The 23,892-nt window shown below is 49.2% G+C and overlaps 1 protein-coding gene across 2 annotated transcripts in view; it reads left to right on the forward strand.

The window, feature by feature from the left end:
• The window catches only part of HELZ2 (helicase with zinc finger 2), a 105,428-nt gene that overhangs the window by 43,797 nt on the left and 37,739 nt on the right, over window positions 1-23,892 (forward strand). For both annotated transcript variants that reach the window (XM_075350503.1, XM_075350504.1), the window contains exons 9-11: window positions 279-3,678; window positions 8,646-8,731; window positions 9,479-9,610. In XM_075350503.1, coding sequence (XP_075206618.1) covers window positions 279-3,678; window positions 8,646-8,731; window positions 9,479-9,610 — 3,618 coding nt within the window. The remainder of the gene's footprint in view (window positions 1-278; window positions 3,679-8,645; window positions 8,732-9,478; window positions 9,611-23,892) is intronic.

Below are 23,892 nucleotides of genomic sequence, written 5' to 3' on the forward strand. Positions count from 1 at the left end.
GAGGTTTCAGCTTTCAAAAGAGTAATTTTATAAAACCAATGGATGAATTTAAAGTCAGGTTATAAGCTTTTATTTACATAACATGGATAAGCGACAGAACTTCTGTTAAGGACTGTATAGTCAGGCTGTCAGAGCCCCAGTAACAATTGAGCCCGTCCTACTGCCCAATTGTTCAACAAATGGCAATTTTGATATATTGCTCATGTTGTACTTTATATTACATTTTATTCAGCTTTTGCTGTAAAGGTACTAATTATGCTTGCAATTCTCCTTTTCAGGTTGTGAATACTTTGTCATCATCCTTAGCACTGTTCGGACTGTGGACAGTTTGCCTGTTCAACCTCCATCCACTTCTACCTTCAGCTTAGACTTTTTCTGCGATCCTCGAGTTCTGAACACGATCCTGACACGTGCTCGTGCCCAGGTCATAGTAGTTGGAGATGTGGTGGCCTTGTGTTCATTTGGTGGGTGCAGTCGTATCTGGAGGAACTACCTGCGGGATTGTGTGAAGGCAGGGAGCGCTGTGCCAACAGACCTTAATGTAGAGGAGATAAAACAGGTTGTGTGTGACCTGGAAGCCTGGAGACAACCGCAAGGAGAAGAAGACACTGATGGAGACTCTGACTCTTGGATATCTGACTTGGACATAAATGCTGAAGATGCCATACTTCAGGAATTGCTCGATAGCAAAACAGAGACCTTTGTCAGTGTGACAGAGGAAGGAATAATGGAAATTGAGCCAAAAAACAACATAGGACAAAAAAGGGACCAATATACCCACTTTGCTACGCATAAACTTGAGCAATACCTGAAGTTGCAACCAAATACCTACAAAATTTGTCTACTGATCAAGGAAATGTTTGACCGTGGCTATGCTGTTACCCTTGATGAACAGCCTTCCCGACGTATAAATATTACTGGCCGCCTCAACTGTGGTCTGGGATTTAGTGGGGACAAAGTGGTTGTTCAGTTATTTCCAAACAAAAATCAAAACAATAATCAAGCTGGAAAGGTGGTTGGAATCTTAGAGGCAGGAGAAGAAAATCGTCGCTTTGTATGTGTCATGGACTCTAGGGATCATAAGATTATGATTCCCATTGACAGATCTGTTACCAAGATTTGTTGCCTACCTTGCAAAGGAAACCCAAACCTAATCCCTATCCGTACATTGAAAGATGGGAAGTTTATTACTGAACGTATTGAGAAACTGACCGACGAAACGAGACAGGGACAATTGTTCCTGGTGGAAGTGCTCTGTTGGCGAGAAGGTTACTACTATCCACTGGGCATCGTAAACCGCATTATACCACCAGCGCTAAGTTTAGATCAAGGCCTTAACATCCTGAACCTGGAATATGGTATTGAAAATGGCAGTGATTACCCTAAAGAGGTCATGGAAGAAGTAAAAAAAATTACCTACTGCACCAAGGACAAAGACAGAAAGGACTGCAGAAAAATTATTACTTTCACTGTGGATCCTCCAGAGGCCAAAGACTTGGATGATGCCATCTCTGTACAAGACCTGGATGAGTACTACGAGATTGGTGTTCATATCACCGACCTTGCTGCTGTTATTCCCCAAGGTGGTGCATTAGACCATGAAGCCAAAAGACGAGGCGTTACTTTCTACTCCGCCATACATGATGCGGTCCATATGCTGCCACATAAGTTGTGTTCAGATCTTTGTAGCCTTATGCCTAATGTGGATAGGCTGGCAATATCGCTTTTTGTGAGAGTGAAGAAGGACACTCATGAAATGGTGGACGGCTACTTTTGTCACACCATTATCTGTTCTAAGCGTCAATTATCCTATGATGAGGCCAATTCAATTCTGCAAGCTAAGACTGAAGATCCTCCAACATATAGCACAGTAGAGGGTTGCTTATGTATCGCAGGGCACTTTTCAGATGTCCATCGATCGTGCCGTCTGGAGAAAGCTGCCAATTACAAACAGCCTGATGAAGATCGTCCCCCGGGTTTCAGAAAAGCTCAACTGATGATTGAGGAATTGATGATTATGTACAACAGCTGGGTGGCAGATTATCTAACCAGCAAAGACAAATTCATGAATCTCACACCAGTACGATGCCAGAATGGACCAAGCTTTCCAAAGATGGAAGAGCTACGAACCAAGTTTCAGCACCTTTTACCATTTTCTGCCTACTTGTCACACCATCTGCTTGATGTTGGCGAATTACCAAGTCCCTCATCTAAGAATAAATTCAACATGCTGACTTCAGTCTGGAAGCAGCTGCAAGATGCAGCAGACAAGCAAGATCATACCAGAATCACCGACCTTCTAGCCACTGAAGATCTGCACCCTCAGCTGAGCTATGCAGTTCGAGAATTTAGAACCCAACTGGGTCGGTCATTTTTCATCCAGGCAGGCTCACCAAATGCCAATGGGCATTACTCCCTCCAGCTATGTGCCTATACCTGGGCTTCATCGCCACTTCGACGTTACATGGATATTGTGGTACAGAGATTGCTCCAAGGAGATCTAGGAAGAATGTCAATATCACTTATTTCCCCAAAGGAAATGGACTTAGTCTGCCTTAACTTTGATTTGAGGGTGAAAAAGGAGTCATCCTATGAAAAGCGGGGTCATTCACTCAAATTGGCAATATCCCTCCATAAAGAAGTGCAGCAAAAAGTGGCAGTGATAATTAGTGCGGATGCCAGGAATAAAAGTGTTAAGGTAGCTTTCCCACTTAATGGAGACTCCTTGTCGAGTCCAATGTCACTGGATTATAGCACTTTGCAGCCAGTTAATCAACCAACATCTATAGAAAATGGCTCCAGTTTGTCTTGGAAACGTAGAGTATATTCATACTCCACCTACAGAGAAAGACCTCTGAAATACAATATACAGAAAGACATGATCTCCTTTAATCCCAAAGCCTGGCATGAAGCAGTCTTAGCAATTAGCCAAGGGAAGACATCTCAGGCAATAAACGCCTTAAGTCAAGGAATTGAAAAATTTGATCCTATGAGTTTTGTGGTTCAAAGTCCTTGTGGACACTTCTTGGAAATCACGCTCAATTTGCACCCCGGGAACTTTTTTCCTATCCAGCTGTGCAGCGTACTTGACCACGGGTTACCATTGCCGAGTCCACAGCTCTGTTCTCCGGCACCAGGAATAGAACTTTGCTTGGAACATACATCTCGACCCGTTGACTGCTTCTCCAGTCTGGCCAAAAAAGCTCCTCTTAAACGATACCAAACCATTAAAGAGTACCAGTCAGTGTGGTTACCACTTTGTGCCATGGACGCAGTGGATTCAGCTGTGGGTGAAGGTGGAGGAATATTCTTGAGAGATGTCCCTGTGAAGTGGAATAAAATGGGTGGGAACACGCAAGCGGTGAGACTTGAAGGATCCTTTGAACTGTCCCCTAGTATAATTCAAGATTGTGACCTTGAAATGGACTTTCGAAACTGTTATCTTTGCATTCGGTTGGAAGATCTGAAGAGATGCAGTACCTCGGATCCCTCAGAATATGACAGCTACACATGGGTGGCACATGGTCTGACTAAAGTAAAAAACGAGGTTTCCAAAGAGGATGGTGGCAGTGTGGCTTTCTCTATACACCAGGCCACCATGAAGGATGTCCCCAATGCAGCCTTCAAAGAGCAAGCCAGATTTACTGTGGAAATCATACCAAAGTTGCTACCAGACATGTAAGAAAAAAATCCTAAACCTCTAAATAGTAAATCTTCCAATTTATGATGTAGAAACCTAATCTATCTTGCATCTGAGTGTTTATTACAGTTGTATCCAGTTTACACAATCCCCTGTGAAACCAGATTGATAAATTTTACCGATATTGATACATTGTAACAAACTATCAGAATAGGAAAGATTTGTGCTGTTGATCTGTAGTGTATGTAATGGATGTATTGTAACTAGTGATGGGCGAATAGTAACTATTTGTGTTCGGATAATGCTTACCGAATACCGAGTACCGTATATACTGGCGTATAAGACGACTTTTTACCCCCTTAAAATAATGGCTACAGTGGGGGGTCGTCTTATACGCCGGATATACGGGGGGGGGGGGTGTATGTACACTGCAGCGTCCAGGGGAGGTGGGGGCAGCAGCTCTGGAGCACAGGGGAACGCTGCGGCCTGCATCCTTTGATCTCCTGCACCCGCTCATATAATATGCACAGCCGCTGTCCATCTCCAATGGTGCTGAAATCGCACGCAGTGAGGGGCTGGAGCAGCGGTGCATATTCTATGAGCCTGCGTCCCAGTGTGATCGCACATGCCCCCATGTGTTAGATTTGGCCCCCAGGCTGCTGCTCATTCTAAAATAAAAAAGCTTTACTTACCCCTGCAGCGTTTCTCCCTGTGTCCCTGCTTCCACTGTGATCAGGCAGGCAGAGAGCTCAGCCTGCTGTGCCGATCACATGACCGCACTGAGAACCAGGAAGTGGAAGAACAGAAGCACGGAGCCAGACAGGAGGGAGCTCAGCGCTGGAGGAGGTAAGGAAAGAGGGTTTTATTTTACTTTGGGCAGCAGCCTAGGGGCCATATCTGACACAGGGGGACTTGTGCGATCTATAGGGGCCATGGGCAGCACTATGGGGGCGATATCTGACACAGGGGGACTTGTGCGTTCTATATAGGGGCCATGGGCAGCACTATGGGGGAGATATCTAACACATGGGGACTTGTGCCCATTATGGGCCCCGGTGAGCTGCTTCTAACCCCCCAGATGTATGCCCTGCCAATCCCCCCCCCGCCGATGCCGCGGGTGCTGTACCCGCCGAGCCGCGGGTGCAGGCCCCACAGAGCAGCAGAGTTGTGTGTATTTGTCTGTATGTAGCAGAGTTGTATGTGTTTGTCTGTATGTAGCAGAGTTGTATGTGTTTGTCTGTATGTAGCAGAGTTGTACGTGTTTGTCTGTATGTAGCAGAGTTGTACGTGTTTGTCTGTATGTAGCAGAGTTGTATGTGTTTGTCTGTATGTAGCAGAGTTATATGTGTTTGTCTGTATGTAGCAGAGTTGTATGTGTTTGTCTGTATGTAGCAGAGTTGTGTGTGTTTGTCTGCATGTAGCAGAGTTGTGTGTGTTTGTCTGTTTGTAGCAGAGTTGTGTGTGTTTGTCTGTTTGTAGCAGAGTTGTGTGTGTTTGTCTGTTTGTAGCAGAGTTGTGTGTGTCTGTTTGTAGCAGAGTGTAGTACCATTGTTTCAGTCCAGTTGTGGCTTTATACAGCAGGGAGGAGCATTCCTTGCTGTACTAAGTGAACATTGGAGCAATTGATCTGTCAATGGCCCTTTAAAAACATATTGTACGACTCTCGCGGAATTAAAATTAACATGTTGCAATCAAAGCAGACTTTTTTTCATTTGGGAGCGGGGTAGTCTTATACAGTGAGTATATCCCAAATTCTATATTTTTAGGGCAGAAGTTGGGGGTCGTCTTATACGCCCAGTCGTCTTATACGCCGGCATATACGGTACTATTCCAGAATTCGTCACGACAAGAAAAATGCACAGATTCCCCATCAACTTGCATTAGGTTCATTATTCGTGACAAATACCGGAATAGTTTGGGATTCGTTATGAATAATCTGAACACGAATAGTTGCTAGTCGCCCATCACTAACTAACAAACGTTCAGCTGTCAGAAGTACCAGGTCAGAACTTGTTTTCAACCAGTAGAAGCAATCAAAATGTCTTGGCTGAACCCAAACAAAGACCCTGAAACGTACAATATATTTGAAAGACTAAGTATATTAGAAAGTTTCTGAATATTTTTGCTTCAAGATTAACTGACATAATGAATACATTTAGTGAATGTAAGCTGAAAAGTTGTTGGGAAGTTAAAATATCAATATTTGTAATCTAAGGAGTAACATCTCTTCTCGTAGAGAGTGACATGCCTGTGTAAGAAGACTTATAGGCCATGCAATGATTGTCTGGGGTATGCAAATAGGCTCTTCAGAAAGAAGGACTTCAACTGGAAGCCGCAATTCTAAAAGTCAACATCGACTCTTTAACAAGCGTTGCCACATGACTTATGATAAAAGACAAGCCTGATACTCTATTAGTGGACATGTGTTTTGGGGTGTTTGCCCCTCTTCAGTGCCTCTTAATGTCTGAAGAGGCTATTTGCATATTTAATTTCCCAGAAGCCTATGACTCTCCTTACACCAGCATGTCACATATATATATATATATATATATATATATATATATATATATATATATATATATATATATATATATATATATATATATATATATATATATATATACAGTTGTGCTCAAAAGTTTATATACCCCAGCAGATTTTTTGCTTTCTTGGTCTTTTTTCAGAGAATATGAATGATAACATAACATTTTTTCCCATTCATAGTTAGTGGTTGGGTGAAACCATTTTATTGTCAACCTACTGTGTTTTTTCGTTTTTAAATCATAATGACAACCAAAAACATCCAAATGACCCTGGTCAAAAGTTTACATACCCCCGTTCTTAATACCGTGTATTGCCCCCTCGAACATCAATGACAGCTTGAAGTCTTTTGTGGTAGTTGTGGATGAGGCTCTTTATTTTCTCAGATGGTAAAGCTGCCCATTCTTCTTATTAAAAAGCCTCCAGTTCCTGTAAATTCCTGGGCTTTCTTGCATGAACTGCGGCTTGAGTTCTCCCCAGAGTGGCTCAATGATATTGAGGTTAGGAGACTGAGATGACCACTCCAGAACCTTCACTTTGTTCGGCTGTAGCCAATGACAGGTCGACTTAGCCTTGTGTTTTGAATCTCTGTCATGTTGGAACGTCGAAGTACGTCCCATACGCAGCTTCTGGGTTGATGAGTGCACATTTGACTCTAGTATTTGCAGATAAAGTGCTGCATTCATATGTTTCCTTCAACTGTATCCAAATTTCCTGTGCCTTTGTAGCTCACACATCCCCACATCATCAGCGATCCACTTCCGTGCTTTACAGTAAGAATGGTGTTCCTTTCATCATAGGCCTTGTTGACACCTCTCCAAATGTAACATCTATGGTTGTGGCCAAAAGGTTTGATTTTGGTCTCATCACTCCAACTTAGCTTGTACCAGAAGTTTGGAGGCTTGTCTCTGTGCTGTTTTGCGTATTGTAGGCTAGATAATTTGTGGTATTTGCACAGTAATGGCTTTCTTCTGGCGACTCGACCTTGCAGCCCATTTTTCTTCAACTGTCTCCTTATTGTGAGTCTTGAAACAGCCACACCGCTAGTTTTCAGTGAGTCCTGTATTTCAGCTGATGTTAATTGTGTTTTTGTCTTTGCATCCCAAACAATTTTCCTGGCAGTTGTAGACAAAATTTTTGTTGGTCTACCTGATCGTGGATTGGTTTTTACAAAGCCCCTGATTTTCTATTTGTTAATCACAGTTTGAACACTACTGACTGGCATTATCAATTCCTTGGATATCTTTTTGTATCCCTTTCCTGTTTTATACAGTTCAACTATCTTTTCCCGTAGATGCGTTGACAATTCTTTTGCTTTCCCCATGACTCACAATCCAGAAATGTCAGTGGCTGAATGAAAGACTCAAGAGTTTGTCTGGATCCCAGAAACTCACTCTGCGTTTATGCACACACACTGATTACTAGTAGAGTTGAGCGGATCGGTCATAATCTGGGTCCGGCGTATCCGGATGGGGTTGCCGCCGAAGTCCAGATCCGATCCAGAATCCGCGGCCATGTAAATGAATGGGGAGAGAGAGAGGAGGGAGAGAGAGAGAAAAAAAACAAAAAAAAAACCAACAACCCATGATTACAAGCAAACAGGTCACAGGTGAGGATGTTACCTTTATTAGCCATTCAAACCAATTTGTGTCAACTTCTGTACAAGTTATCAGGCCACAATCACCAGGGGATGTGAACTTTTGATCAGGGTCAATTGGATGTTTTTAGTTGTGATTATGATTTAAAAAGAGAAAACACAGTAGTTTGACAATAAATGGCTTCACCCAACTACTAACCGTGAAAAGTGAAAGCAAGTCAGGTGTAGTACAGGAGTCATCACATGACCCTGTGCTACCATGACAACTATCGGAAGTCACTTGATCGCGTCACGTGACTTCCGGTATCGGGCGGTAAGTAAATGTTTACCGCGATCGCGCTTATAATGGCACTGTCACATATTGACAGCGCCATATAAGGGGTTAAACGGCACGAGCAGATAACGATTCTGCTCGTGCCTAGCAGGCACACATCTCAGTTGTGAAAATCAGCTGAGATGTGTGCCGATCACAGCATGATGCTGCCGGCAGACCGCGGGCAGTAACATTATGACCGGAAGGACGTAATTTTACGGCCCGCGGTCGTTAAGGGGTTAAGGAGCCTGACTCTGAAACGCGTTCAAATAAATCACTTATTGGGACCTTCCTGATTCATCTCTGCACGGCAGCGGGGGCGGTTCACCCACCATCTCCATTTTACAACAGTTGTGACAAGTCACCAATGAATCCCAGCCCTGTAGAGATGAGCAGATCAGTATGTCCCAGTGAGGTCATTAGAGTCAGCCTTTTTTCTCAGTTGCTATTACAGTGAGTAGGAGCTGGCCTCCAGAATATATATATATTTACACGTGTATACATTTTTTTTCTATATTGCCTCATCTTTGTTATTTATTCCTTTATTCCTTCAGACGAAAGGAGGAGGCTGTGAATAAACTAAATAGCGCCTCAGACCTGGCGAAATGTATTGTCCTGGGAAAGCAGGTTCCTGATAAAGGTGCGTAATGATCAGAAGAAGGTGATAGAAGGTGATGACATGTAGACTGCCGCGAGATCCACCTGTCCCCCCGCTACTCCCCGACCTCTCCTTTCTGCCAATCCCTTCATTGGCTTCCCATTGCCCAACGACTCCAGTTCAAAACACTAATCATGACATACAAAGCCATCCACAACCTGTCTCCTCCCTACATCTGTGACCTAGTCTCCCGGTACTTACCTGCACGCAACCTCAGATCCTCACAAGATCTCCTTCTCTACTCCTCTCTCATCTCCTCTTCCCACCGTCGCATCCAAGATTTCTCCCGTGCCTCCCCCATACTCTGGAATGCTCTGCCACAACACATCAGACTCTTGCCTACCTTGCCAAGCTTCAAAAGGAACCTGAAGACCCACCTCTTCCGACAAGCCTACAACCTGCCATAACCCTCAGTCTGATACAGCGCCGCACTATCAGCTCTACCCTCACCTACTGTATCCTCACCCATCCCTTGTTGACTGTGAGCCCTCGCGGGCAGGGACCTCTCTCCTCCTGTACCTGTCTGTGTCTTGTATTGTTTATGATTATTGTACTTGCCCCTATTATGTACACCCCTTTCACATGTAAAGCGCCATGGAATTGATGGCGCTATAATAATAATAATAATAATAATAATAATAATAAAAGGGGTGAATGTGCAGTGTGATAGTATTGATGGCAGGTGACGTGTCAGATGTACATAGTAATTACTTCATTTCTATATTACAGATTTGAACGTGAAGTTCAAGAACCAAAACGCGTTCACCGTCCCTGAGCTTTCTTCTGGTTTAAATACCAGTCAGACAGAAGCTGTAAGGAAAGCCCTGACGCATCCCTTCACTCTCATCCAGGGACCCCCTGGTTAGTGCATCTATAGCTGTCATATGTACCGTCTGCTGTACTTCTTCTGTATCTAAGCCTATCTTGTGTGATACTGTCTCCTGAGCTTTTGTATCTAAGCTTATCTTGTATGATTCCAACTTATGAGCTATGTATCTAAGTCTGTCATATATGATATTGTTTGTTGAGGTATATTTCTAACCCTATCAGACCCGGATTGGCAATCTGCCCCAACGGGCAGGAGCTTGGTGGGCTGGTCTGATGGGTCACATAACAAACTGCCTATCTGCTGCTGTCAAACTATACCTTTGTAATTTAGATGTGTAGCAGTGAGTCATGGCCGCCGCTCTCAGCAGCTCCTGTAATTAGCTGTAAATGCTGTGCTAAGCAGTGCTCACTGCCAGCGCCGTCCACCTTCTTCTTCCTCCTGTACAAGGCAGCTCCTGAGGACCAAGACTGGCTATGTGATGAGTAGTTTATTTGCTTATCTTAAATGGAGGCAAAAACCAAAACAAATGGCAAGAACATTGAATGGTCTCAGGGTTGCAACATTTTTAAGAATAACACGAGTCTGCAACACAAATGCTCCTCACTGAAGCTGTCCTGCACTGCCATCTGTGTCACCATGATCCAGACAGTCACTTGTTAGAGAAGAGCTTCCTCTAGTAACATAAAGAAAATATTAATGGGGTCTGAAAATGAGAGTGTTTACTATACAGGGCTGTCATAAGGAGGGTATTACAAACACTGCCGACTGTCATGGCGGCATCAGGATCTGTGGAGACTACGGACTCTGGAACATGCACACTTCTCTGATGACAGTGATCAGCGCAGGCAGACTCGGGCATCAACCCACAGACTTGTAGTTCATAGGCAGGCTAGCAAGAGTTGATCTCTGCTGGGCTGCTTGTTAGTCTTCTTTGATCACATGCTGTGGAGGAGCCAGTCACATTCTCTCCTCTCCTATATATGCTGGCTGGACTCATACTTTTATGCCAGCTATAGCTTTTCTATACCAGTCTGGTGAGATGTTGTGATCCAGACTTAACTGGTGGTTGTAGTACTTCATTGCTGTGAGCGGTTGTGGTGTTAACCCTGTTTGTCCTTTTGTTGCAGCCTTACTTCTCTTGCTTTTCTTCTTAGTTTCTTACTGTTTGTTCCTGTGAGTTTGCAGTATGTCTGAGTTTTTGTTTTCTTTGTCGCTCCATTGGGAGACCCAGACAATTGGGTGTATAGGCTATGCCTCCGGAGGCCGCACAAAGTATTACACTTAAAAGTGTTAAGCCCCTCCCCTTCTGCCTATACACCCCCCGTGCTCCCACGGGCTCCTCAGTTTTTTGCTTTGTGCGAAGGAGGTCAGACACGCACGCACAGCTCCACAGATTGGTCAGCAGCAGCTGCTGACCATGTCGGATGGAAGAAAAGTGGGCCCATATAGAGCCCCCAGCATGCTCCCTTCTCACCCCACTCTTGTCGGTGGTGTTGTAAGGTTGAGGTATCCATTGCGGGTACGGAGGCTGGAGCCCACATGCTGTTTTTCCTTCCCCATCCCCCTTAGGGCTCTGGTGGAAGTGGGATCCTATCGGTCTCCAGGCACTGAGACCGCGCTTCATCCACAACTCCTGTGGAGCCTGCTGGATAGGAGCCGGGTATCGTTCAGGGACATGGCCCTGCTACTTGGAGGTACTCTGTATCCCGGTGGGGACCGCGCACAGCAACACTCCAGCTTTGCTGGGTGTGCTAGTGCACCGGGGACCACGGCGCTGACCGGGTTAATATGTGCCATTACATGTATAGGGACTGCCGCACTGACCGCCGCGGCCATGGAAACACTGCGGCGCGGCTGGGACTTGTAGTGCGCCGGGGACTTTCACGCCGGCCGCGCTTTTACGGCGGCCGCGTTTATTACTAGAGTCCCCGGCTTTTTGCGGCCTAGTTTCCTTTCCTCCCGCCCACAGCCCTGACAGGCAGGGGAAGGGCGGGACGCTGCACAGAACGAGCAGCACTGAGGGCTGGAGCATGCTTTGCATACTCCACCCCCCTCACTGTGCACAGTGCGGGCACCAGTTCCCGCACTTTCTGGGTCACGCCCACGGCTCCCTCCTCTCCTCAGGACGCCGGCAGCCATTCCTGTCAGCTCCTCGGACGCAGCAGAGGGGGACAAAGTCTGGGAGACCCAGGCAGGGACTCTGGTGGCCTCACAACCGCTTTAGGCGGGTGGTAAGCAGGACCTGTGGTGCTAGCCCCATTGTGCAGTAGTGTAACATTATATGTTTATGGTATATATGTTTTACACTGTATGGTGCACAGTTGATTTCTGGCTATATACCCTATTGTGTTACTCAGGGAAGATAATAGCATGGCGCCCACGAAAGGCAGGGGTGCCAAAACACAGGCTTATTAGGTTGCCTGCGCCGCATGTACGACCCCGCTACCGGCAGGTTCCACTGACCCTCATTGTGTGCACTGTTCGGCCCCTGTGGCACTTACTCAGCCGGAGCCTCTGCTAAGAGGGGCCCAGGGGGAGCCACCTGCTAACACTGTTCAGGTGACGGGGACGGAGTTTGCAAAACTCTCTGAGACTATGGCTAAGATACTAGAAGCCTTGCAGTCCAGGCCGGTATCTCAGCACAGGGACTCTGTTGAATCTTTGTTCCCTGGCCCACCTCAGCTGGACCAACAATGTCCTCCCGGGGTATCTCATGGATCCCAGGCTGAGGGTTCTGACACAGACCCCAGCCCCAGACCGACTAAGCGAGCTCGCTTAGATTTTCCCTCGACATCATCATATTGTGCAGGGTCTCAGAGGGGGGAATCTCTGGTTGATGATGCGGAGACAGCTGATCAGGATTCTGATCCTGAGGCCGCTCTCAATCTTGATACTCCGGACGGGGACGCCATAGTGAACGACCTTATTGCGTCCATCAATCGTATGTTGGATATTTCTCCCTCAGCTCCTCCGGTGGAGGAGTCAGCTTCTCAGCAGGAGAAATTCCGTTTCAGGTTTCCCAAGCGTACACCGAGTATGTTTCTGGACCACTCTGATTTCAGAGAGGCAGTCCAGAATCACCATGCTTGTCCAGATAAGCGTTTTTCTAAGCGCCTTAAGGATACACGTTATCCTTTTCCCCCTGACGTGGTCAAAAGTTGGGCTCAGTGTCCCAAAGTGGATCCTCCAATCTCCAGACTGGCAGCTAGATCCATACTTGCAGTGGAAGATGGGGCTTCACTCAAAGATGCCACTGACAGGCAGATGGAGCTCTGGTTGAAATCCATCTATGAAGCTATCGGCGCTTCTTTTGCCCCAGCGTTCGCAGCCGTATGGGCGCTACAAGCTATCTCAGCAGGTCAAGCGCAAATTGACGCAGCCACACGCACGTCCGCGCCACAGGTGGCGTCCATAACCACTCAGACGTCGGCATTTGCGTCTTACGCTATTAATGCTGTCCTGGACTCTGCGAGCCGTACGGCGGTTGCAGCCGCCAATTCGGTGGTACTCCGCAGGGCCTTGTGGCTACGGGAATGGAAGGCAGATTCTGTTTCCAAAAAGCGCTTAACCAGTTTGCCAATTTCTGGCGACCGATTGTTTGGCGAGCGTTTGGATGAAATCATCAAACAATCCAAGGGAAAGGATACATCCTTACCCCAGCCCAAACCGAACATACCCCAACAGAGGAAGGGGCAGTCGAGGTTTCGGTCCTTTCGGGGCGCGGGCAGGTCCCAATTCTCCTCGTCCAAAAGGCCTCAGAAAGATCAAAGGAACTCTGACGCATGGCGGTCTAAGTCACGTCCTAAAAAGGCCACCGGAGGTGCCGCTACCAAAGCGGCTTCCTCATGACTTTCGGCCTCCTCACTCCGCATCTTCGGTCGGTGGCAGGCTCTCCCGCTTTTGCGACGCCTGGCTGCCACGGGTAAAAGACCGTTGGGTGAGAGACATTCTGTCTCACGGTTACAAGATAGAGTTCACCTCTCGTCCCCCGACTCGATTCTTCAGGTCATCCCCGCCTCCCGAGCGAGCCGAGGCTCTTCTGCAGGCGCTGGGCACTCTGAAGGCAGAAGGAGTGGTGGTCCCTGTTCCTCTTCAGCAACAGGGCCACGGTTTTTACTCCAACTTGTTTGTGGTCCCAAAGAAGGACGGGTCTTTCCGTCCTGTCCTGGACCTGAAACTTCTCAACAAACACGTAAAGACCAGGCGGTTCCGGATGGAATCCCTCCGCTCCGTCATCGCCTCAATGTCCCAAGGAGATTTCCTTGCATCGATCGATATCAAAGATGCTTATCTCCACGTACCGATTGCTCCAGAGCACCAGCGCTTCTTGCGCTTCGCCATAGAAAACGAACACCTGCAGTTCGTGGCACTGCCGTTCGGCCTGGCAACAGCCCCACGGGTTTTCACCAAGGTTATGGCTACTGTAGTAGCGGTCCTCCACTCTCAGGGTCACTCGGTGATCCCTTACTTGGATGATCTCCTGATCAAGGCACCCTCTCAAGAGGCATGCCAACACAGCCTCGACGCTACCCTGGAGACTCTCCAGAGTTTCGGGTGGATCATCAATTTTCCAAAGTCAAATCTGACACCGGCCCAATCGCTCACAAACCTTGGCATGGAGTTTCATACCCTCTCAGCGATAGTGAAGCTTCCGCTGATCAAGCAGCGGTCACTACAGACAGGGGTACAATCTCTCCTTCAAGGCCAGTCACACCCCTTGAGGCGCCTCATGCACTTCCTGGGGAAGATGGTGGCAGCAATGGAGGCAGTTCCTTTCGCGCAGTTTCACCTGCGTCCTCTTCAATGGGACATCCTACGCAAATGGGACAGGAAGCCGACGTCCCTCGACAGGAACGTCTCCCTCTCTCAGGCGACCAAAGCTTCCCTTCGGTGGTGGCTTCTTCCCACTTCATTATCGAAGGGGAAATCCTTCCTACCCCCATCCTGGGAGGTGGTCACGACGGACGCGAGTCTGTCAGGGTGGGGAGCGGTTTTTCTCCACCACAGGGCTCAGGGTACGTGGACCCAGCAAGAGTCCTCGCTTCAGATCAATGTTCTGGAAATACGGGCAGTGTATCTTGCCCTGAAAGCGTTCCAGCAGTGGCTGGAAGGCAAGCAGATCAGAATTCAGTCGGACAATTCCACAGCGGTGGCATACATCAACCACCAAGGCGGCACACGCAGTCGGCAAGCCTTCCAGGAAGTCTGGCGGATTTTGATGTGGGTGGAAGCCACGGCCTCCACCATCTCTGCAGTTCACATTCCAGGCGTGGAAAACTGGGAAGCAGATTATCTCAGTCGCCAGGGCATGGACGCAGGGGAATGGTCCCTTCACCCGGACGTGTTTCAGGAGATCTGTTGCCGCTGGGGGGTGCCGGACGTCGACCTCATGGCGTCCCGGCACAACAACAAGGTACCGACGTTCATGGCACGGTCTCAAGATCCCAGAGCTCTGGCGGCAGACGCCTTAGTTCAGGATTGGTCGCAGTTTCAGCTCCCTTATGTGTTTCCTCCGCTGGCACTGTTGCCCAGAGTGTTACGCAAGATCAGGGCCGACTGCCGCCGCGTCATTCTCGTCGCTCCAGACTGGCCGAGGCGGTCGTGGTACCCGGATCTGTGGCATCTCACGGTCGGCCAACCGTGGGCACTACCAGACCGACCAGACTTGCTATCTCAAGGGCCGTTTTTCCATCTGAATTCTGCGGCCCTCAACCTGACTGTGTGGCCATTGAGTCCTGGATCCTAGCGTCTTCAGGGTTATCTCAAGACGTCATTGCCACTATGAGACAGGCTAGGAAACCAACGTCTGCCAAGATCTACCACAGGACGTGGAAAATTTTCCTGTCGTGGTGCTCTGCTCAGGGTTTTTCTCCCTGGCCTTTTGCCTTGCCCACTTTTCTGTCCTTCCTTCAATCTGGACTGGAAAAGGGTTTGTCGCTCGGCTCCCTTAAGGGACAAGTCTCAGCGCTCTCTGTGTTTTTCCAGAAGCGCCTAGCCAGACTTCCACAGGTACGCACGTTCCTGCAGGGGGTTTGTCACATCGTTCCTCCTTACAAGCGGCCGTTAGAACCCTGGGATCTGAACAGGGTGCTGATGGTTCTTCAGAAACCACCATTCGAGCCAATGAGAGATATTTCTCTCTCACGCCTTTCGCAGAAAGTGGTTTTTCTAGTAGCAGTCACTTCACTTCGGAGAGTGTCTGAGCTAGCAGCGCTGTCATGCAAATCCCCTTTCCTGGTTTTTCACCAGGACAAGGTGGTTCTGCGTCCGGTTCCGGAATTTCTCCCTAAGGTGGTATCCCCCTTTCATCTCAATCAAGATATCTCCTTACCTTCTTTTTGTCCTCATCCAGTTCACCAATGTGAAAAGGATTTGCACTTGTTAGATCTGGTGAGAGCACTCAGACTCTACATTTCTCGTACGGCGCCCCTGCGCCGCTCGGATGCACTCTTTGTCCTTGTCGCTGGCCAGCGTAAAGGGTCACAGGCTTCCAAATCAACCTTGGCTCGGTGGATCAAGGAGCCAATTCTCGAAGCCTACCGTTCGGCTGGGCTTCCGGTTCCCTCAGGGCTGAAGGCCCATTCTACCAGAGCCGTGGGCGCGTCCTGGGCTTTGAGGCACCAGGCTACGGCTCAGCAGGTGTGTCAGGCGGCTACCTGGTCGAGCCTGCACACTTTCACGAAACACTATCAGGTGCATACCTATGCTTCGGCGGATGCCAGCCTAGGTAGACGAGTCCTTCAGGCGGCGGTTGCCCACCTGTAGGAAGAGGCCGTTTTACGGCTCTCTTACGAGGTATTATTTTACCCACCCAGGGACTGCTTTTGGACGTCCCAATTGTCTGGGTCTCCCAATGGAGCGACAAAGAAGAAGGGAATTTTGTTTACTTACCGTAAATTCCTTTTCTTCTAGCTCCAATTGGGAGACCCAGCGCCCGCCCCTGTTTTTTTGTGTACACATGTTGTTCATGTTGAATGGTTTCAGTTCTCCGATATTCCTTCGGATTGAAGTTACTTTAAACCAGTTTATAATTCTTTTTCCTCCTTCTTGCTTTTGCACCAAAACTGAGGAGCCCGTGGGAGCACGGGGGTGTATAGGCAGAAGGGGAGGGGCTTAACACTTTTAAGTGTAATACTTTGTGCGGCCTCCGGAGGCATAGCCTATACACCCAATTGTCTGGGTCTCCCAATTGGAGCTAGAAGAAAAGGAATTTACGGTAAGTAAACAAAATTCCCTTCTTTTCCATGTCTTGTCTCTTATCTGTGCTACCACCACACTGCTGCCCCTTCCTTCTCTGGAGGAAAGGGAACAGTTTAGATCTGCTCAGGAGTATAGTAAGGCACGGGACTCCGACATCTCCACCACTTGGAGTAATCCAGAGGAAAGGGATAGTTTGGGTTCACTAGCCTAAGAAACAGTATAGAACCCCTTGTCACTCGCTATCCGGCAGTCACATCGTGACATGGGCATTTGGGTATGCAGGGGGAACAAACGAGACAAGGAGCCAGGCTGACACACTCCCATTGACATTTTATCATCACAGCCACCATTTGAGATTGCTTTTTACTTTTGTGGTGAACGTAGCTCATCATATAAAGGGATTGTTCTCTTTTAGTAAATGTTGGTCCCCAGCTGCAGGTGAGTATAAAAAAATAAACTGCGTCAGCCTCCAGCGCCAAGTCTGAGCTGTTGTTCCCGGCGTCTGGCATTCCCTACGGTGCTGACATCACACCGACAGTGCGACAGCCAATCAGTGGCTCTTGAAGGGGGGGGTTAACATGTGCAGAGCCAATGATCTCACTGATTGTTTGCTGGACTGTCGGTGTGATGTCAGTACCTCAGCCAATGCCAGACGCAGGGAACAGCGGCGGAGACTTGCCACTACTCCCGTGGAGGTTCAGTAAGGTGCGTTGTTTATTATTGTTGTTGTTGTTATAAGCACCTGTAAATGGGGGCATTTACTGAATGGGGACAACCCCTGTAAGTGATATTCACATCAAGTTAGTGATGAGTCTTAACGGACCATTTACACTGCCCAATCTAGGCGGAGGTAATTTAATAACTTGTTTAGAGAAGCAAACCAGAACTCTGTGCACACAAAACAATTGGTAATATGATGGTCCCATGCACATATCATTGTTATCAGCAGCACATTCTAATCACACAAGGACAATGTGCTGTCAAGAACAATGCATTTTAGGACTGCTTAACATTAGAAGTCCCAGAAAAGGGTCATTTACCATTTCAACCTTTGGAACCCAGAGACGGGTCGAATGACCTGAAGGATTTTAGCTAACATCCTATAATCACCGTCTTTTGTTCTGTAATTAAGGCCATTACTGTCGCACCACAGGAGGTTGTTGTTTTCCATTGAGTTTAGCCATTTAGTTTCTAGTTAGTTCTATTCAGTTTATTGTAGTTTGGACTAAGGGTAATTTGACCCTCTTTCGGGACTTCAGGGGGGAGCTCAAAATTTCTAGGACTTCTAGTGTTAAAAAACATTGCACCTGATGAGCAGGCGTTTTGCTTGTTCATCTGATTTTTTTTGGGGTGGCATTGGGTATTAAAGCACCAGTCCAGCGCTCTTTTTTATTTCTCCGCTGGAGTGGTGCTTTAAATATCAGTTCCCTTGCATCTAGTGTTATACTCACCCTCCGGCGTCTTAATCTGTTTTCACTGTCGTCGGACAGCACCACTTTGTGACCTGTCGGCAACTCCAGTGTTTCATGGAGCGGCCTGAGGTCACAACAATGTAAGTCTATGAGAGCCTCATTCTGGCACTCAGACATGTATTGGCAGCTTGTGACGTAACTTCTGACTTCTGCCAGTCATAAGTAACTATCTCAAGATGGTGCCGCGGGACAAGGAGCATCTCAGAAAATAAAAATTCCAGAGGGTGAGTATAAGACAGGGGACTTACAGTGGGGAAAAAAAGTAGCCAGCCACCAATTGTGCAAGTTCTCCCACGTATAAAGATGAGAGAGGCCTGTAATTGACATCATAGGGAGACCACAACTATGAGAGACAAAATGAGAAAATAAATCCAGAAAATCACTTTCTCTGACTTGGCAAGATTTTTTTTTTGCAAATTATGGTGGAAAATAAGTATTTCTTTGTCGCTCCATTGGGAGACCCAGACAATTCGGGTGTATAGCTATGCCTCCGGAGGCCACACAAAGTATTACACTGAAAGTGTAAAGCCCCTCCCCTTCTGCCTATACACCCCCCGTGCTCACGGGCTCCTCAGTTTTTATGCTTTGTGCGAAGGAGGCAGACATCCACGCATAAGCTCCACAACTTAGTCAGCAGCAGCTGCTGACTAGGTCGGATGGAAGAAAAGAGGGCCCATAACAGGGCCCCCGGCATGCTCCCTTCTCACCCCACTTTGTCGGCGGTGTTGTTAAGGTTGAGGTACCCATTGCGGGTACACAGGCAGGAGCCACATGCTGTTTTCCTTCCCCATCCCTTAATGGGCTCTGGGTGAAGTGGGATCCGGATCGGTCTCCAGGCACTGGGACCGTGCTCCCTCCGCAGCCCCTGGGAATCTGCAGGATAGGAGCTGGGTATCGTCAGGGACAAGGCCCTGCTACTATGAGGTACTCTGTGTCCCCGTGGGGACCGCGCATGGAGCGCTGGTGCCATACACATTACAGCACTGCTGGGTGTGTTAGTGCGCCGGGGACTACCGCGCATGGAGCGCTTGTGCCATACACATTGCAGCACTGCTGGGTGTGTTAGTGCGCCGGGGACTACCGCGCATGGAGCGCTTGTGCCATACACACTGCAGCACTGCTGGGTGTGTTAGTGCGCCGGGGACTACCGCGCGGCCGCGCTTATTGCCGGCCGCGCTTATAACTTTAGTCCCCGGCTTCTGCGGCCTAGTGTCGTATATTCCCGCCCACAGGCCTGCCAGTCAGGGGAAGGGCGGGACGCTGCACGGATCGTCAGCGCTGAGGGCTGGAGCATACATTAGTATCCTCCTCCCTCCTCACTCAGTACAGTGGGGCACTGGATTCCCGCACTTTTCTTGGGCACGCCCACGGTCCCCTCCTCCCCACAGAACGCCGGCAGCCATTCCTGTCAGCGATTCAGACGCTGGAGAGGAGAGACAACACAGGGAGACCCAGGCAGGGAATCTGGTGATCACACAACCGCTCTGAGCGGTCGGTAAGCAGCACCTGTGGTGCTGGCCCCACTGAGTACCGAAGTGTATATATATATAGGCTTATAGGCTATACATTTGCACTGTACGGTCGCTCTGTTGTTTTTTTGGCTATATACCCTCCTGGTTGTTCTCAGAGGAGACAACATGTCATCCGCAAAAAGCAAGGGTGCCAAAGCACAGGCGTACTTTGCAACCTGTACCTCATGTACAGCTGTACTATCGGCAGGTTCCACTGACCCTCATTGTGTGCAATGCTCGGCCCCTGTGGCACTTACTCAGCCGGAGCCTCTGCGACTGGTGGCCCAGGTGGAACCACCTGCTACCACTGTCCAGGTGACAGGGACGGAGTTTGCAGCCTTTGCTGACAAACTGTCTGAGAGTATGGATAAATGGTCTGCTAAAATACTGGAAGCATTGCAGTCCAGACCGGTGATTCAGGCCCCGGGCTCTATCCAATCCTTGACCCCTGGTCCCCCTCAATTGGAACAGCAAAGTGCCCCTGGGGTAACCCATAGGTCCCAGGGTGAGGTCTCTGACACGGACCGCAGTCCCAGGCCGCCCAAGCGGGGTCGCTGGGAAATTCCCTCCACTTCATCACACTGTTCAGGGTCCCAGCAGGGGGACTCTCTGGAGGATGAAGCGGAGGTATCAGATCAGGATTCTGATCCTGAAGCCGCTCTCAACCTAGATACACCTGAAGGTGACGCAGTAGTGAATGACCTTATAGCGACCATCAATCAGGTGTTGGATATTTCTCCCCCAGCTCCTCCAATTGAGGAGTCTGCTTCTCAGGAGAAATTCCGTTTCAGGTTTCCAAAGCGTACATTAAATATGTTTCTGGATCACTCTGACTTCAGAGAGGCAATCCAAAAAAACCGAGACTGTCCAGACAAGCGTTTTTCCAAGCGCCTTAAGGACACACGTTATCCCTTCCCCCCCGAGGTTGTCAAGGGCTGGACTCAGTGTCCTAAGGTGGATCCTCCAATCTCCAGACTGGCGGCTAGATCCGTAGTTGCAGTGGAAGATGGGGCTTCACTCAAAGATGCCACTGACAGACAGATGGAACTATGGTTGAAATCCATCTATGAAGCTATAGGCGCGTCTTTTGCTCCAGCATTCGCAGCCGTATGGGCACTCCAAGCTATCTCAGCTTGTCAGGCGCAGATTAATGCAGTAACACGTACATCTGCCCCGCAAGTGGTGTCCTTAACCAATCAGGCGTCGGCGTTTGCGTCCTACGCCATTAATGCTATCCTGGACTCGGCGAGCCGTACGGCGGTGGCATCCGCCAATTCGGTGGTACTCCGCAGGGCCATGTGGCTACGTGAATGGAAGGCAGACTCTGCTTCCAAAAAGTTCTTAACCGGTTTGCCATTGTCTGGCGACCGCTTGTTTGGTGAGCGATTGGATGAAATCATTAAACAATCCAAGGGAAAGGATTCATCCTTACCCCAGTCCAAACCAAACAGACCTCAACCACGGAAGGTACAATCGAGGTTTCGGTCCTTTCGGACCGCGGGCAGGTCTCAATTTTCCTCGTCCAAAAGGCCTCAGAAAGATCAGAGGAACTCCGATGCATGGCGGTCTAAGTCACGTCCTAAAAAGACCGCCGGAGGAACCGCTCCCAAAGCGGCCTCCTCATGACTTTCGGCCTCCTCAAACCGCATCCTCGGTCGGTGGCAGGCTCTCCCGCTTTTGCGACGCCTGGCTGCCACAAGTAAAAGACCGATGGGTGAGAGACATTCTATCTCACGGTTACAGGATAGAGTTCAGCTCTCGTCCTCCGACTCGTTTCTTCAGAACATCTCCGCCCCCCGACAGAGCCGAGGCTCTTCTGCAGGCGGTGGGCACCCTGAAGGCGGAAGGAGTGGTGATCCCTGTTCCTCTTCAGCAACGGGGTCACGGTTTTTACTCCAACTTGTTCGTGGTGCCAAAAAAGGACGGATCCTTCCGTCCCGTTCAGTTTCATCTGCGCCCACTTCAATGGGACATTCTCCGCAAATGGGACAGGAAGTCGACGTCCCTCGACAGGAACGTCTCCCTTTCTCGGGCAGCCAAAGCTTCCCTTCAGTGGTGGCTCCTCCCCACTTCTCTGTCGAAGGGGAAATCCTTCCTGCCCCCATCCTGGGCGGTGGTCACGACGGACGCGAGCCTGTCAGGGTGGGGAGCGGTCTTTCTCCACCACAGGGCTCTGGGGACTTGGACTCAGACATTGTCCTCCCTTCAGATCAATGTTCTGGAGATAAGGGCAGTGTATCTTGCCCTAAAGGCGTTCCAGCCGTGGCTGGAAGGCAAACAGATCCGAATTCAGTCGGACAACTCCACAGCGGTGGCATACATCAACCACCAAGGCGGGACACGCAGTCGGCAAGCCTTCCAGGAAGTTCGGCGGATTCTGCTGTGGGTGGAAGCCACAGCCTCCACCATATCCGCAGTTCACATCCCGGGCGTAGAAAACTGGGAAGCAGACTTTCTCAGTCGCCAGGGCATGGACGCAGGGGAATGGTCCCTTCACCCGGACGTGTTTCAGGAGATCTGTTGCCGCTGGGGCATGCCGGACGTCGACCTAATGGCGTCCCGGCACAACAACAAGGTCCCGACATTCATGGCACGGTCTCAAGATCACAGAGCTCTGGCGGCAGACGCCTTAGTTCAGGATTGGTCGCAGTTTCAACTCCCTTATGTGTTTCCTCCTCTGGCACTGTTGCCCAGAGTGTTACGCAAGATCAGGGCCGACTGCCGCCGCGCCATCCTCGTCGCTCCAGACTGGCCGAGGAGGTTGTGGTACCCGGATCTGTGGCATCTCACGGTCGGCCAACCGTGGGCACTACCAGACCGACCAGACTTGCTGTCTCAAGGGCCGTTTTTCCATCTGAATTCTGCGGCCCTCAACCTGACTGTGTGGCCATTGAGTCCTGGATCCTAGCGTCTTCAGGATTATCTCAAGAGGTCATTGCCACTATGAGACAGGCTAGGAAACCAACGTCCGCCAAGATCTACCACAGGACGTGGAAAATATTCCTGTCGTGGTGCTCTGCTCAGGGTTTTTCTCCCTGGCCGTTTACCTTGCCCACTTTTCTGTCCTTCCTTCAATCCGGATTGGAAAAGGGTTTGTCGCTCGGCTCCCTTAAGGGACAAGTCTCTGCGCTCTCTGTCTTTTTTCAGAAGCGCCTAGCCAGACTTCCACAGGTACGCACGTTCCTGCAGGGGGTTTGTCACATCGTCCCTCCTTACAAGCGTCCGTTAGAACCCTGGGATCTGAACAGGGTGCTGATGGTTCTTCAGAAACCACCGTTCGAGCCAATGAGGGATATCTCTCTCTCACGCCTTTCGCAGAAGGTGGTTTTCCTAGTAGCAGTCACTTCACTTCGGAGAGTGTCTGAGCTAGCAGCGCTGTCATGCAAAGCCCCCTTCCTGGTGTTTCACCAGGACAAGGTGGTTCTGCGTCCGGTTCCGGACTTTCTCCCTAAGGTGGTATCCCCCTTTCATCTCAATCAGGATATCTCCTTACCCTCTTTTTGTCCTCATCCAGTTCACCAATGTGAAAAGGATTTGCACTTGTTAGATCTGGTGAGAGCACTCAGATTCTACATTTCTCGTACGGTGCCCCTGCACCGCTCGGATGCACTCTTTGTCCTTGTCGCTGGCCAGCGTAAAAGGACACAAGCTTCCAAATCAACCCTGGCTCGGTGGATCAAGGAACCAATTCTCGAGGCTTATCGTTCCTCGGGGCTTCCGGTTCCCTCAGGGCTGAAGGCCCATTCTACCAGGGCCGTGGGAGCGTCCTGGGCTTTGCGGCACCAGGCTACGGCTCAGCAGGTGTGTCAGGCAGCTACCTGGTCGAGCCTGCACACTTTCACGAAACACTATCAGGTGCATACCTATGCTTCGGCAGATGCCAGCCTAGGTAGGCGAGTCCTTCAGGCGGCGGTTGCCCACCTGTAGGACGGAGCCGGTTGCGGCTCTATTATGAGGTATTATTTACCCACCCAGGGACTGCTTTTGGACGTCCCAATTGTCTGGGTCTCCCAATGGAGCGACAAAGAAGAAGGGAATTTTGTTTACTTACCGTAAATTCCTTTTCTTCTAGCTCCAATTGGGAGACCCAGCACCCGCCCCTGTTTTTTGTGTACACATGTTGTTCATGTT

Source organism: Anomaloglossus baeobatrachus, chromosome 5 (genome assembly GCF_048569485.1).
Source record: "Anomaloglossus baeobatrachus isolate aAnoBae1 chromosome 5, aAnoBae1.hap1, whole genome shotgun sequence".
Lineage (NCBI taxonomy): Eukaryota > Metazoa > Chordata > Amphibia > Anura > Aromobatidae > Anomaloglossus > Anomaloglossus baeobatrachus.